Below are 17,011 nucleotides of genomic sequence, written 5' to 3'. Positions count from 1 at the left end.
AAATGGTTACAAAATATCACGTATTTTTCCAAAATATCAAAATCATAACCAAAACGACATGGGAGGAGAGGACTCAATCTAAGGGCCTCTTCTGCAACGGCACGGCTCCGCACATTCCCGCCACCGACCCGGACCTACTTTTCACTTGAAAAATAGAAACAACATGGAATGAGTATATAAAAATACTCAATAAGCAACCTACTTGTAAGCTCTTGTTGGACTTAGCCCTATTCATGGGATCTTAAGCTATGTGCTCGAATTGTCACTAATCAGAGACCTAGTGGTGTCTGGCAACATCTAACTGTTCCTAAGATCAGTAACTACCTGCCACTACGCCTCGCTAGGTCGGGTCAGTAACTACTTGTCTTAGGAACAGTAACTACATGTCACTACGCCGCTCGGGCTGGATCAGTAAAATGGCCATGGCTCGTCCCACTAAGCACCTCTGATGGGTTACCACAATAGTATACTATGATTACCCTCAACCCCTATGGGTGACTAGTAAAACGGTACACCATATAGTCTACGTAATTCATGACTTATGTTAATTAGCACATAGCAAATTGTTCAACTCACAAAGGGCAACAATGAGCTACCAAACCCCACATCCAATGCCTAACAAAGTATCACAGCATACAACATGTCACAATAGTTGATGATTTTTCAAGATTGGGTTTTGATGATAAAACATAAGAATGATGTTTTGAAAAGATTTGCTAGTTTTGTAAAAAGATTTCAAAATGAAAAAGAGTTTTTAATTACTAAAATTAGGAATGGGAGAATTTGATAGTGTTGCCTTTTAAAATTTTGGTGAAGATAATGGTTTTTATCATGACTTCTCCTCTCCAAGTACTCCTCAACAAAACTGTGTGGTTGAAAGGAAAAATGGTATTTTACAAGAATTTGCTACATCAATGTTAGATGAGTACGATTTACCTAAATATTTTTGGGCGGAAACAGTTAATACGGTTTGTTATATTTTAAATAGAGTTTTAATTAGGCATATGGGTAATTTGATTAAAAAACTTGGAAAATTTGATTAAAAAACGGATATGGGTATTTTTCTTGGTTATTCATCTACTAGTAAAGCTGATAGAGTTTTCAATCAGAGAACTTTAGTTATTAAGGAATCTATGTAGGTGGTATTTGATAAATCTTGCAATAATATTTCTAATGAGTCTATTTGTAGGGATGATTTAGAAAGAAATTTTGGAGTTTTACTTGTTAGTGACAAAGTTAAAGAAATTGTTTAAAGTAGAGAAGAGGTGAGGTTAAAGGAGGAAGGTTACTCATTAATGCCAAAAGAATGGAGGTATGTCTTATCTCATCCCAAGGACTTGATTCTTGGTGATCTCGAACAAGGTGTGAAAACTCGTTCTTCTATTAATTTATTTAATAATCTTGTTTTTGTTTCTCAAATTGAACCAAAAAGTCTTAAGGATGCCGAAAATGATGAGTTTTGGATTTTAGCTATTCAAGAATAACTAAATCAATTGGAAAGGAACAAAGTTTGGAAATTAGTCCCTCTAATACTTCTATTATTCAAACCAGATGGGTTTTTAGAAATAAAATGGATGAAAATGGGAATATCATTAGAAATAAAGCTAGGATTGTAGCTCAAGGTTATTGTCAAGAGGAAGACATAGATTATGAAGAAACTTTTGCAACTGTTGCTAGATTAGAAGCTATTAGAATGTTACTTGTTTTTGCTTCTTACAAAAATTTTGTATTGTATCAAATGGATGTGAGAAGTGTATTTTTGAATGGTTATATTATGGAGGAAGTTTATGTAGAACAACCTCCCATATTTGAAAATGTTGAATTTACTCATCATGTCTATAAGTTGAAAAGGGCTCTTTATGGCTTAAAACAAGCTCCAAGAGCTTGGTATGATAGACTTAGTAATTTTCTTATCGGGAATGATTTTAAAATGGGCAAACTCGACACTACACTCTTTATTAAGATTAAAGAAAAGGATAGGCTATAGTGCAAATATATGTGGACGATATCATATTTGGTTCTACTAATCCTTCTTTATGTGAAGAATTTTCTAAATGTATGCATAGTGAGTTTGAGATGAGTATGATGGGAGAACTTAGTTTCTTTCTTGGACTTCAAATCAAACAANCCCATGAGCACATCCCGTAAGCTTGACAAGGATGAAAAAGGTAAAAGTGTGAATATTAAAGCTTATCGAGGTATGGTTGGATCTTTACTTTACTTGACCGCTAGTAGACCCGATATTATGNACCCGATGTTATGTTTAGTGTATGTATTTGTGCTAGGTTTCAATCTTGTTCTAAGGAATCTCATTTACATGTCATTAAAAGAATATTTAAATATTTGCTTGGAACTATTGATTTAGGATTGTGGTATCCTAGAAATGTTGAATTTAAATTGGTAGGATATTCTNTATGCCGGAAGCTTGCTTGATCGTAAAAGTACTAGTGGAACTTGTCAATTTCTTAGTAGTTTACTAGTTTCTTAGTTTAGTAAAAAGCAAAATTCAGTTGCATTATCTACTACCGAAGCAGAATAAATTGCAATTGCCAATTGTTGTGCTCAAATTCTTTAGATGAAACAAACTCTTTGTGATTTTGGATTAAAATTTGATAGTGTGCCTATATCTTGTGATAATACAAGTGCTATCAATTCATCACTCTAGAACTAAACATATTAACATTAGACATCATTTTATTGGAAAGCACGTGCAAAATGGACATATTATTTTTTATTTTGTAAACTCTAATAATCAACTAACCCATATTTTCACCAAGCTCGTTAAATGAAGAAATTTTTTGCAAAAATAGGCTTAAGCTTAGTATTATTCGTTGTGATATAGTTTGAATTGTATAATTTTGGTTATAATTTTTAAAGACATGTTTTTAGGGGAGCTCGTTCGTCATTCTTCCTGTATTATTTTTCAATTTTTCAATTGTTATTTTTTATGATTACAAATGGGAGAAAATTAAGAAAAATATGGTCTAAATTTGTTGTTTTATAATTTATGAATCATTCCCTTGTATGTTTCATAATTTCTTTGAGACATATTAATAGGGAGAGAATATGCTCTTGAGTGAAATTTATGATAATATATTAGCATATATTGATATTATTACATGGATTGTATTACCTTAGTTTTTATGAATTTTTTCTTGAAATGGTTCGAAATGGTTTGTCATCATCAAAATGGGGATATTGTTGGTTTTTGGCCCTTCGTCTCACTTTAATTAATTTCAATCAATTAATTGATTGATGTTTTGATAATAACAAACATACTTTTAATTATTAACTATTTTCAATATTTTGAACGGTTTACATTATAAGGTTGAGAATAATGATTTCAACGACTTTTTAATTATTCAAATCAGAGCTAAAACGAAGAAATTACAGTCGAGACAACATACCCGACGTGATGATGTGGCAGCAAAATCAAAATGATGGATAAATCAAAGTATATCAAAGTATGACCCTTATCACTTTGGGGGAATAACAAACAAATAGTAGAGTTTTTCTTATTATTATATTTCTAAATAAAATTATTTTTATAAAATATAAATTTGAATCTAACCGTTACTCACTATTTTTATTATTACTAATATTATATTATTATATTTTAAAATTTTGGTAGTTACTCACGTAGTTTTTATTATTATATTTATAATAAATTTTGAATTTTTCATTTGACCGTTACTCACGTAACTTTTTATTATTATTATATTAAAAAAATTAAATAAATAAATTTGGAAAATTTTCTTATTTACTTACTTTTAATCTCCACCTTCCATTATTTTTAACACAATCAAATGTATTAATTCTTACATTTGGCCACTTTTCTTCCCTATATAAACTCATCTTTCTCACATTTTAAATACAAACTTCCATAAATTCTCCAATACTCATTTATTTTTATTCATCTTATTTTTTAGAGAGATTTTTTTTATTGTATGGTGAGAAAATAGTTGTGAGTGCTTCAAATTGTAAATTTACTCTTTGAGAGAGTTGTGGTGTGTTACTATCAAAATTCAAATACTTGTACCGGTTTGATCCTGCGTCGTGGAAATGATTGAGTTTGGTCTTGAACTCGTAAAAAGAGCGGTGTAGCGGTTTGGCTCTGACCCGTAGAAAGAGTCAAGAAAGTTCTTTATTCAAATTTCCAAGAGGCGCTTGGGGAGTGGAGTAGGTCGAGTTTGACCGAAGCACTATAAAACTACGGTGTCATATTTTCTAACTCTTTCCTATAATTTCAAAATTATTATTGTGATTTATTGCATGTTCTACTTCATTATTGTTTTGACTTCAATTATTTTGTTCTAGTAATTATCATCTTCTACTAATTTGTAAAAAAATTTATATCATTAGAAAACTTAATCACGTTTAAACACTTTGATGGGTAAAATCCTATTCACCCCCTCTAGGGTTGCCATACCAATCCAACAACTGTATCGTTTTATCAATCTATCATTACCGTAACATTTTTCTATACATAACCTTATCGTATCATTTTATCAATTTATCATAACCATAACTTTTTCTATACACAACTTTATCGTGTCGTTTTATCAGTCTATCATGACCATAATGTTTTTCTATACATAACTTTTTCGTATTGTTTTATCAATCTATCATGGCCATATCCTCATAGTCATATCGTTTCCCAACGTATCCTAAATCTTATCGTGTCATGAATGTATCCTAGTCTTACCGTTACAGGATCGCATCCTAACCATATCGTTTCATGAACGTATCCTAGTCATACCGTTATAGGGACATATCCTAGTCATGCTGTTATAGGAACGTATCCTAACCATATTGTTATATCCATCATATCTTAGTCATATAATTACATTACGTTTATCGCATCCTTCTCATATCGTATCTCACACATATCATTGAACACATTATAACGTAAGAGTTATCATATCATTCACCTATCATAATACATACATAACATATCATAGTCATATTGATTCATAAACAATTGACATATATCAAATTTATGACACGTGTAGAACCATAGAGCACGTGCCAACATTAAATATAATCATGCCAATAGTAAGCACTTACTTGATTAGCTTAGGCTGGTGTCATCAATTCATTCTTAATTAAAGTTCGATTTTATCCTTGGTATCCAAGTCAACCTATATGAATCCATGACATCAATTTCAAGTTCAATTCTCTAAATTTTAGAATAGTACATACATTAAACTTCATCCCAGCATTAAAGATTTTGCTTGAGTAGAATCTTGGAAAGTTGTACATTGTAACTGTTATATAAAACAATTTGATAGATTTCTTAGCCCTCATATTTCTTATGTTCTTTCCTTTAATTATGTTCCTCAAATCTTCCCTTTTACTATTTGTATTTACTCTATTAGATTTTCTTTTTTCCACATCTTTACTCTATTTTATTTTTTAATTTGGCTTCCCTTTTACCATCTCTTCTTATTTTAATTCCGTTCACAAAATCTTCCCATTTATTTTAATTCCGTTCACAAAATCTTCCCATTTATTTTAATTCTTAGCCGTTTAATTCTCTTGACAGATATTCTTGGCCAATTTTTAATAGATTCTTTGGCTATTGGGAGTGATTTACTGAAACTCATATAATAATGATAACTAAACTCTTATTGATTCTAACATGATTTATAAAGTAGAGAGATCTGATTCTAAATAATTGGATAAAGGAAGAGAAGATCTGATTCTGATTTCTTGTAACACAAGATGGTACCTAAAATCTAAATGATTGGATAAAAAAAAAAAGAGAGATATGACATATGACTTAAAATGATAACAGGGTGAAACCTCTAAATGTGTAGAACCACTAATACATTCCGGATTGGTTGAGGTGTTGATGAGAGATATTTGAGGAGTTATGAGAAATTGGTAAAGAGAGTGATGAGTTTTTTTTTTTTCTTTATTATTATTTGTTGTTGTTACCAAACTTATGGATAATGGTTCATTTAAAATAGTATAAAATATATGGAGGGTTGTTGGTTAGTTTATTCATATTATAAATAATGTGTTTAAAAATATTATAAAATATTATAAAATATTATAAAATATTATAAAATATTATAAAATATTATAAAATATTATAAAATATATCAATAGACCTTTGCATATTATAAATAATATATTTAAAAATAATATAAAATATATGAATTATTGTCGGTTAGTTTATTCCTATTATCCAAGTACGAAAAATTAAGATATTTTTTCATCCTTAAAATGAAATAATAAAATAATATCGTATAAAGCTGAAATCAAACCTATCCAATTACCACATTAATGGACATAGGATGACGTTAATCATCTTAATATATTTTATAAAAAAAAAATTTGGGTTCGGATTAATATCGATAAACTTTTAAAAAGTCCTAAAAAAATATCTTTGAACTTTTAAGATGTTTCAAAAATACCCTTTAAATTTCAAAAATGTTTACAAAATACCATTAAATTTTTAAAAAAATTTTACAATTTTTTAAAATTTCTTCAACACCTTCAAACTTTAAATATATATATCTTTTGTTAAAAACTAAATGTTTTTAAACTTCTTTTTAAAAATTGAGAAATACTTTTATGGTACAAATTTTCAAAAAAAGTAACCTTAAAAAATTGAGATATAAAATATGAGGTAACAATATAAGGTTTTCGTCCATATATAGATGTTAAGAATTTTTTTATAGTAAAAGAGGTTAATGATACTTTTTAAAATTTTAGTAATATTTTATAAATATAGTATTAAGTATGGGTATTTTTTTAATTTTTTTAATTTTTTTAATTTTTTTTTTTAGAATTTAAAAACTATTAATGGTTATCTTTCTTATTAAGATTTAAGTGTATTTTTAAAACAAAATACAATTTCCATTTGAAATGCATTTTAAAACAAAATACAATTTCCACTTGAAATGCATTTTAAAACAAAATACAATTTCCACTTGAAATGCATTTTAAAACAAAATACAATTTCCATTTGAAATGCATTTTAAAAAAAAGTTGGAAGTATATATTATTTTTATGCATTTTAAAAAAAAGTTGGAAGTATGTATTATTTTTATGCATTTTAAAAAAAGTTGGAAGTATATATTATTTTTATGCATTTTAAATATTTTTTAGATTATTAATTTAGTATATAAGAAAAGAGAGAATGGGTGAAAATGGAGGAGGATTTGATTGTTTTAGAAAGACGACATGTCTATTATGATGCTATGCTAACTCACGTCATTGATCATAAATGCATACTTTTCCTTTTTGAAAAAAAATTCAAGAGAAGAAGAAAAGCGTGATAAAAAAAACGAAAAAATAGAAGCTATCATTTGCCAGATAGATAAAAGGGCACATGAAACACGTTTTTAAACAAATGTAAGAGAGGGAGAGAGGCGTGATAAAAAAACCGGAAAGTAGAAGCTATCATTTGCCAGATAGATAAAAGGGCGTGTTTCATCCGTCCGTTCACATAAATTTCTTTATTTTAATTACTTACTTAACTAATTTGCTACATTCTTATAATCGTTCCATACCTACGATTCTTATTTGAATATTTAAAATTTTAATCCCTTCAATTTATTTTTTTATTTAGGGACTTTCAAATAATAAAATTTATAATATACTTCAAATTTTGTAATAATTTAAAATTTATAAATTTGTCGAAAGAAAACATGTCCATCTATTTCATTTGACAATTCAAAGAAAAAACCTGATTGGATCGAACTTAGTGTACTGATTTAGGAAAAAAACAGTCCAACAACTAGATATATGCTACAGATATATGCTACACGACTTAGAACTCACCATATGTCTATATAAATTCCTACCACCTATACAATCTAAGGGAATGAAATAAAACGGTATCAAATTAGAAACAATGGTCAAAGTTTATATTCGTAGCTAGAAACACTTCTATATTGAATTCACCAAAATACAAGCTTATCCTACGTGATGCCACGTATGCTAAAATTATGAACGACAATCAAATATGTAAAACCTAAGGTTTTTGTTAAAGGGACAAAAATGAAAAGAAGTCCATTAATTCCATTACTAATGTGTTTCCCATACGTATTGCTATAATTCATGTGCATGAGAGAGGGGAACGTAAAACTAAAGAACTCCTCTTCCTTTACAGCCTAATATTTCATAGTGATGAATACGTAGATTCACCAAATAGATATCAATTTTGCTTCTTTCTACAAAATCCAATCACAATATGGAGCTTCTTAGTACCCCAACCTAACATTTTCCTTTTCCAAAACCTTCATCTTTTGCCTTTAAAAGGAAAATGGAAAATATACTGTGGGTTAAGCCATGGAATCATCCAACACCTGCATCTACTCACAATCCCACCTTCTTTTGTTTGATTCTTAGCAGGCGGGATATTTTGAAACCTGAACTTTATGACGATAAGTATCACATAAAATATGTAGATACCTGTGAAAATATTTACTTAAGTCATCACACCTAAATGATAGTGAAAGTTCTCTATTTATAATCATTTACCGAATAGAGAATTATGGTAAATTACAAATAATATGGAAAGAACAGTAAAGGGAAAGAATAATAAATGAATACAAGATATTTGCCTTTAATAAACGGTCAAATATCCTTAACAGCCTGAACTTTCATCAAATTTCACTATTTTGTTCAACTTACCATGGTTTTGAACCAATGGGCAAACAAACAGATAAGATTTACATATAGAGGAAGAGTTGGGAGAAAACACATGATGAAGCAAGTAGCAGAAAATGTTGCAGGTTCCATGGGAATGGTGGCGGAAAGAAATCAGTTGCTTAAAGTTACATAATCTGATGAGGCCTAAGAGGACAAAAACAAAATTTAAGGCTGTTTTTATGGTGAAAGCAGTAAGCTCTGTTTTTGGTGCCATGCAAAATGGCCTACCCATACCCTTCCTTCTACATATCAATCTTAACATCATTCTCCTTCTCCTTTTACACGGTTAGCTTTTGCTTTTTCAACGCTATAGATTTTTTATTTAGAAATTTCTGTTATTGATCATCATCATCATCTTCTTCTTCTTCTTCTTCTTCTTCATTCCTCATCTATATAAAATGGCTTCTCCACTCTCACAAACCACTCAGCCTCGGAAGAGAAAGGGAAACAGAGAGAGCTATGGCTGGTGGTAGTGATTTGTTGCCACTCTTGGCTATGGTGGTTGTCCAGTTCCTGTATGCAGGCTTGAATATTACATCAAAGTTAGCCATGGAGTTTGGGATGAATCCAATGGTTCTAGTTGCTTACAGGCAGATGTTTGGTACCATAGCCATAGCTCCTTGTGCTTACTGGTTTGAGAGGTATGTCTACTTTTTTACATCTCATTTTACTTCATAACTTGAGTTATTAAGAGTATATATATACTATTAACAAGCAAATGACTGTGCAGAAAAGGGAGACCCAAGATTACAAAGCCTATCCTGTTTCAGATTCTACTGTGTTCCTTAACTGGGTAAGCAAAACCACTGCTAAGCTTTGTAAAACACTAAATATAAGAAGATTCTACTCTATAATCCTATAAACATGACATGCAGGGCAACAGGAAATCAAGTGTTTTACTATGTTGGGTTAAAATATTCATCCCCCACCATCGCATGTGCATTGACCAATGTCCTGCCTGCTGCCACTTTTCTCCTCGCTCTTCTTTTCAGGTATCTAAAGTTTCCTTCTCTTTTCACTCACCATTTTAAAATCATCGCCACTCATTTCTGCACTGCATTTCAATACAATTAATCTTGTTTGGTAGACAAGAATCTGTGGGGATCAGGACAACCCCAGGTGCAGCCAAGGTGATGGGGACTGTTGTGTGCGTCGGAGGGGCAATGTTGCTGTCGTTCTACCATGGACAAACCATCAACCTGGGTGAATCTGGGATTCATTGGAAGTATGCCGAGATGATGAGGGGGGGAAGTTCCAGCAGCCAAGGCGGCAGCGCCATCTGGGGCTCTCTCTACTTGATCATAAGCTCTGTTGCTTGGGCGGCTTGGTTTGTAATCCAAGTCAGTGTGTTTTTTAACTTTGCTTCTTTAACAACTTCGCTTCTTTCTTTTTTGCTGAGCCAAATCTAAGACACTACTGTTAATTCCTGCAGGCAAGGGTTAACTCTCAGTTTCCAGCTCCCTACACAAGCACGGCTATCATGACTTTCATGGCAACCATTCAATGTGGAGCAATCGCCGTTGGCATTGAGCACAACACAGCTGCAGCTTGGTCATTGAAAAGTCCAATCCGCCTTGTTGGTGCTCTCTATGCGGTATCATTGTTCCTTCTCCAACTAACCTTCTCCTGAACAGAATTGAGAATCTCTGACCATCAAGAATCTGATGAAGAAATCTCAATTACTGATTCCTTTTCTTTTCACAATACAAAGGATTCGCAGATGTTGTCCATTTCAAACTAAACACACATCAATTTGCTACTACAACCTACACAAAAAGCTTAATTAATACTAATGACCATAATAATCTTCTCCTCTCTAACTAAGTTTTACATTTTCAGGGAGTGGCGTGCTCAGGGGTTGCATTTTGCCTAACCTCCTGGAGTATCCAAAAGAAAGGTCCTCTCTATGCCTCAGTTTTCAACCCCTTCTTGCTCATTATAGTGGCTATTTTCAGCTGGACCTTCTTTCAAGAAAAGTTATACGTAGGAACGTGAGTATCTAGAAGTTCCGATCAACAAGTTTATATTGTATATTGAACTTGGGTTCAAATGCCAACAAAAAACATGGTTGTCTCAGTGTTGTAGGGTCATTGTTAATTGTTGTTGGGCTATATGCTGTCCTATGGGGAAAGACCAAAGAGGAGAAACTACAACAGGTTATTGAAATGGCGGCAGTAGCAGAGGCAAAGCTGGATGAGTGTAATACCAAAGATGACTTGGAAGAACAGTCGTATGTGGTTTCAAATGGAAATATTCTCCATAGGTAATAGATGAGAGAAAGGAGTAAGAAAGGTAATACAGATCAAAATCCATTCACTTCCAACAGAAGACAGAGTCAAGAAAGAAGATGTTCAAAGGAAGGCATAGCATCTCCAGCGGTTGTATCCCTTTTATGAAATGAAATTTGACGTTGTTGAAGTCCCAATATTCACTACTTTACATTCTAGAGCAAAATGATGATACGAAAAAGTCATTGTAGCTTATGAAATTACAACAACAACTGTTATTATTGCATCTTCATGATGATAATCCTTAAGTAATCAAAATACCAGAAGGCAGCAGCAGAAATGGAATCAGTGATCTAAGTATGAGGAGAATGGAATCATGTTTAGAATCAGTGATTAGTCAAGCTCACCAGGTTTAAAAAACTTGAGACGGCGGGATAATTCCGATTCCGATTCCGGTTCCGGTTCCGATTCCGATTCCGGTTCCGGTTCCGATTCGGATTCCAGGAGACGTGACATTATAAATGATAATTTAAAAAACGGATTCCAGGAGACGTGACATTATAAATGATAATTTAAAAAACTTGATTATAGGGACTTACCAGCACCAATGGATCGGACAAGAAGGCAGGGCGATCAACCAGCGTTGAGGATGAGGGGGTTGGAACCCTCCATGGATGACGATGGTGGAGGATTGAAATTGGGGGCACACAAATGGAGTTTTTTAAAACACGGATTGAAAAGGAAACAAATGGAATTCAGAAATGGGAATTTTAAAACAAAAAATGTTAAAAACTTATTTGGCCCATGAAGGTTTCGAACCTGCGACCTTCGCGTTATTAGCACGACGCTCTAACCAACTGAGCTAATAGGCCGCTTGTGTCAGCTTTATCTGTTTATTAAAAATATAATTATTATTGTTACAGAGAAATGGGAATGAGACATATTTTTTTTTTTTTTTTTTCTTATTTTATTTCTTTTTAATACATTTATTTACTTTATTAAATTCCAAATGGGAATCAATTTTTTTCATCTTATGAACTAAATTCCAAACCAATGAGGGGGCAATATTTCAATTTGGTTAATTATTGGGCTATTTTTCTAAATTTACAATCTTTAGGGTCGTTTTTTAAAATTGCCAATTTTTAGAGTTATTTTTATAAATTTGGTTTATTAGGAGGCTTGTCATTGCAAATTGAATTTCGTGTGTTAAATTCCCAATTTACCCTTTTAGAGCTACTGTTCCAAAAATACCCATTTCAGGGCTACTTTTCCAAATTTTCACATAACATAGAATTAAAGTTAAACTTCACCTAAAAACCCTCCATAATTCATTTGCATAGCTTTTATACAGCCTTTGCTATGTATCAAATAAAAAATTACCTTAATGCTTCGATTTGAGATTTTTAAGATGGATGTTGTTTTATAGGTTTCCACTATGTTAGGAAAGAGAATGAGGTGTTGTGCCTATGCTTTTGGTGATTGAACTTAGCCCAAATGTTTAGATAGTATATTCTATGCTTTAGATGATTTATAGGTTATCTTCCTTACAAGACTGCATGAATGTGCTAGTTAATAATAAGACACTAAAGTTATTAGGATTAGATGCGATGAGAGTAGAGACGTTTATTTAACCCCTGGGGTGAGGATTCTCGACGGGGAGTGGAGGAAGGAGTGAACTTTGGCGAGACTTTTAGTCCAATTGTCAAAGCATCAACCATATGATATGAATCATCCTCACCACATAAACCGTTGCATTTGCCAACTACACCTAAACAATGTTTTTCTCGGTAGCAAGCTAGGCAAAACCTTATGGCTTCCTTGATAAAGCACATTCTAACCATGTACGACTGTAGAAAAGGCTAATGAGCATAAGTGAATGGTCGTAGATGAAGAAAGGAGAGGGATCGAGGCATGAATTTCTCAATAGCAAGCTAGACAAAACCCTATAGCTTTTGACAAAGCTCATTCTGACCATCTACAACGATAGAAAGGGCTAATCAATGTAAGTGAATGATCGTAGATGGAGAAAGGAGAGGAATCGAGGCATGTCTGACCATGTAAGAGGCAAAAAGGGCTAATCAACATATATATCTAAAAATAAGAAGCTTTACTGTAAGGATCCTAAATTTCCACATACTTAGAGTCGCTACTAACATCTTATACTCATCTATAATGCGAAAATATAACTCTTACATGAACATCATTCATACCGTAAACTTCGAAAAACTCTTAAAATAACTTTTACTCTCGAAAACACCGCCACGTCCTCCGTGTTTATTTAGACAAAATAAAAGCAATACAAAATAATTTAAAACAATGAAATGCATAACAACCTATTCTAACCTAAACCTAGAAATTTAAATATGAATCTACCCTATGCACGTGTCACAGGATCTGCTCGCGATGTCGCCATCCTCCGTACAAGTGCGTGTTGCCTTTACTTGAAAAATGATGTGGCACACGGCCTGAGTATTTCGAAGAATACTCAGTAAGTGGCCCCACTATAGGGGGCCATGCAAATGCAAACACATGCAATCATGGTTTAGGGACCTATCTCTAACATCATACGGGTGGCCTCTAGTCTCAGACAAATTGGATGTGTAGTACTTTCCTACCCACGACTCACATTTGCAAGTGTGAATCCCTAGGGCGCTCGCACCCCCCCTGGACCCTCTGGTCAAGTTAATCTGTAGCGACGTCAGGAGGTTAGTGGAACCCCATAGTGTCATGCGCCTCTGAACATCTTCATCAGCATATGGTGCGTATTCAAACTCATCATCATATTGTGTGTGTAACGACCCAAAATTTTCTACTTAATTTAAGCTTACTACTGTATACATATCATAAACATTGAATGCGAAAATACTTCATTTAAATTCCATAAAACGTAACCTTTATCTTAAAACACAGTCATGGACTTATGTGTTTCAAAAACACCTTTAAAACGACACAAAAAAAAAGGCTAAATAAAATAAACAAAGGTTTAAATTAAGAACATCATATTCTAGCCAAGTCTAAGAAAATAAATATCACTACTCTATGCATGTGTCATGGTCTCGAGTTGCGATGTCGTCGTCAGCCGTACATGAATGCGTTGCCTTAGCCTGAAAAATGTACCACTATTGGGGGTTAAGTGCAAGAACATGTGAATGCAACGACGGGACCTATCATTTAAATCCATTTTCCTACGATATTGTCTTAATGGGTAACTTGGATTTGTACCATATACTCTACACACAGCCCATACGTGTGAGTATGGACTCACTAGTCAGTTCGCACACCGCTGGGCCACTTTCCTCGTCAGGCGAGCATACTCCGGGAGCTCCTTAGGCCAGACACCCGTTAGAACTAGTAACCGCCACGACAACATTATGTAAAGCAAAATAATCGTACCCTTGCCGGCAGCATTATGTAAAACATAATAATCGTACTCCTACCGGCAGCATTTTGTAAATCATAATGATCGTACCTCTTCCCATCGTGATTAAATAGGGTATCTCCCAATGCAGGAGCACACATAATGCATGAGGTCCCAATATTTTTCCATTTTCGATATTATTAAGTATAACCGCGCTATCGTTTTACATTCATGTCATATCTTTTCTCATTTTTCAGTTCTTATATCATGCATAATTCTAACGAGGTTATATTTCATTTCATTTACTGTGATATCATGTCATTCATAACATGCTATACATACAATTTAGAAAACATAACATAACACTCCATGCTTTTAGTATGTCATTTCATAATGTGCCATTCATACAACAATTACCTCAATGGTCACACAAAACAATCTAAACATAACATGTCACATCACAATATATCGTATCATAAACATGTAACGACCCGGGAAAATGAAAAAGAAAAGAAAAAAAAAAAAACTCAGTCGCCGGAAAACTCGCGAGTTTTTCGGTGACCGTCGAGTTTCGCGGATCCCACGTGAAACGATAGCCACACCTCGCTCAGCCTTCAGCCCACGACTCCTAGAACCTATTAGAATCCTTGCAAACAGAGAAAAGAAAGAAAATACAAGAGAGAGATTTTGGATAAACGCCTACGAGTTTCCAATTTCTCCAACGAGTCCCAAACCACCCGAAAACTGACACCAAATGATTAGTTACCACCACGAGAAGGATCCTAACGAAAGCACAATAACTCAAGGTACGTTTTGTGCCTTTCCATAAGCGCCGTCGTCGGTAACCGAGTTTGAAAATTTGGGTTTTCCTAAACGTTCTTAGATATAGGGTTTTAGGAACTTTTAGGCCACAAAACTTCGAGGAAGGAAAGAAGGACGACAAACAAAGAGAAAAAGGAAGAAATAGGACTGAAATCGGCAATGGAAAGGCCGCAGGAAGGAGAGAGAAGACGCGTTGGAAAATCGGCCGAAGTCGGGTAACGAAGACGAGATCCATTGTAACGACCCTAAAATTTTCCTATTTAATCTAAGGTCATTACTATATCTTGGAATGCGGAATTACATTAAATGGGCCATGATTATAAAGGCTACTTACACTCCCTTTTATTACTTGTGAAAGAGAAAACGAATACAAGGGAAAGAAAGGAAAAAGAACGATATTGAAAAGAAAAAAAAAGGAAAAGGAACAAAAGTGAAATGAATGTCTTATACTACTCTATGGTTTATTATGTAAATACAATTCAACCTATACTAACCTATACTAATGATGCAAACCGAATTCAACCTAGACTATGAAATGGAAAAACAACTACCCTGTACCGACCCAAAATTTTCTACTTAATTTAAGGTCGCTACTGTATACGTACCATAAACATTGAATGCGGAAGACTTCCTTTAAATTCCATAAAACACAACCTTTAACTTAAAACACACCCATGGACTTATGTGTTTCAAAAATATCTTTAAAATGACACAACAAAAGACTAAATAAAATGAATAAGAGTTTAAGTTTAAAAAAACATCCTATTCTAGCCTAAGACTAAGAAAATAAATACCACTATCATATGCATGCGCCATGGTCTCGAGTTGCGATGTCGTCGTCAACCGTATAGGAGTGCCTTGCCTTAACCTGAAAAAGTAAAGTAGCACGATGCTTGAGTATTTCTAGGTTATAGATCTTGTAGACTAGCCTACGATGTAGGCTTGGCATGTTCCATGGTCCTACCGTCGGTGCCCTGTCTCCGTCAGGTATGTCTTGCGTAAGATAAGAAAATGAAATGTCGTTGATTGTGTATGTTGTTATTGCTTGGTCATTATAAAATATAACTCATAATTGGACTTTTACTCTATTGATTGTATTATAATTTACTGCATTCATGTTAGCTTAATTCTATATTTATTTTAATTTAGAATACGTTATGTTTTACCTTGCATGAAATGTGAATGTAAATGTAAATTGTTGTATTGATGATGTTTAGATTTACTGAGATTGTTGCTAGCTTTAATTTTAGTAAGCTACTAAATATTAGTGTATGCGTGAAAATGATTTTCCTAAGCAAGATCATATGTTTTAGTTAGACGTCTTGAACATAGATAAACTACACAGTCTTATGACCATAGAGATGGGGAGGACTGTAACAATGTATACGGAAGAGTAAGTAGTTTTAGATGAAATAAAATGACCTAAAAAGCTTGATATAGATGTGTCACAGCCCAATATTTTACTACGGACCGTGACTAACAACACGACAAAAATGCACAAGAGATTTAAATATGAAGTAACGAAAATCATCAAATTCCAATAAAGTTTTTCGAACGATAAACACAGAACACAAGACCGTTTGGAAAATAAATTTCAAAAGAATGCGAATACAAAAATAAAGACTAAGACTGGACTGACGCCCCGGGACAACCCATTTCTCTGTGACACTTCCCTTCTGATCACGCCCACTCTTGACCGACGCCTCGCGCTCCTGAAAAAAAAAGGAAAACATAGCAAGGATGAGTATAAAAATTATACTCAGTAAGCCACCTACTTGTAGGCTCTCTTCGCATCTTAATTTAACAGGTTGCCACGGTTTCCTATTTCGGTTCTAGGACGACTGGCTCTAATCTAGGTCCCTTGGGGCTTGCCCCTTGGGTTTCACTGATTTTTCGTTCTCTCATTAAACTCCTAGAGGTTCTTTATGCCAAGCTA

The 17,011-nt window shown here is 33.3% G+C and overlaps 1 protein-coding gene, 1 long non-coding RNA gene and 1 other non-coding gene across 3 annotated transcripts; 1 reads left to right on the top strand and 2 right to left on the bottom strand.

The window, feature by feature from the left end:
- Positions 1-8,014: 8,014 nt before the first annotated feature.
- Positions 8,015-11,796, bottom strand: LOC111784238. Its single transcript, XR_002813501.1, has 2 exons — positions 11,495-11,796; positions 8,015-8,427 (listed from the first exon to the last, which is right to left on the bottom strand). It is a non-coding gene; the product is annotated as an uncharacterized LOC111784238 (long non-coding RNA).
- LOC111784237 (WAT1-related protein At1g09380-like) lies at positions 8,683-11,181 on the top strand. Its single transcript, XM_023665024.1, has 7 exons — positions 8,683-9,308; positions 9,398-9,460; positions 9,543-9,659; positions 9,755-10,007; positions 10,100-10,261; positions 10,507-10,658; positions 10,745-11,181. The coding sequence occupies exons 1-7, from the start codon at positions 9,127-9,129 to the stop codon at positions 10,932-10,934; spliced, it is 1,119 nt and encodes a 372-aa protein (XP_023520792.1). The 5' UTR covers positions 8,683-9,126; the 3' UTR covers positions 10,935-11,181.
- Positions 11,694-11,767, bottom strand: TRNAI-AAU. Its single transcript has one exon. It is a non-coding gene; the product is annotated as a tRNA-Ile (tRNA).
- Positions 11,797-17,011: the final 5,215 nt, after the last annotated feature.

Source organism: Cucurbita pepo, unplaced genomic scaffold (assembly GCF_002806865.2).
Source record: "Cucurbita pepo subsp. pepo cultivar mu-cu-16 unplaced genomic scaffold, ASM280686v2 Cp4.1_scaffold000176, whole genome shotgun sequence".
NCBI lineage: Eukaryota > Viridiplantae > Streptophyta > Magnoliopsida > Cucurbitales > Cucurbitaceae > Cucurbita > Cucurbita pepo.
This window is presented reverse-complemented; position numbering and strand designations above follow the sequence as displayed.

Coding starts and splice junctions, on each gene's coding strand:
- LOC111784237 (XM_023665024.1), top strand. CDS start 9,127: ATGGCTGGTGGTAGTGATTTGTTGCCACTCTTGGCTATGGTGGTTGTC. Junction 10,008..10,099: donor CGGCTTGGTTTGTAATCCAA/GTCAGTGTGTTT, acceptor TAATTCCTGCAG/GCAAGGGTTAACTCTCAGTT. Junction 10,659..10,744: donor GAAAAGTTATACGTAGGAAC/GTGAGTATCTAG, acceptor TGGTTGTCTCAG/TGTTGTAGGGTCATTGTTAA.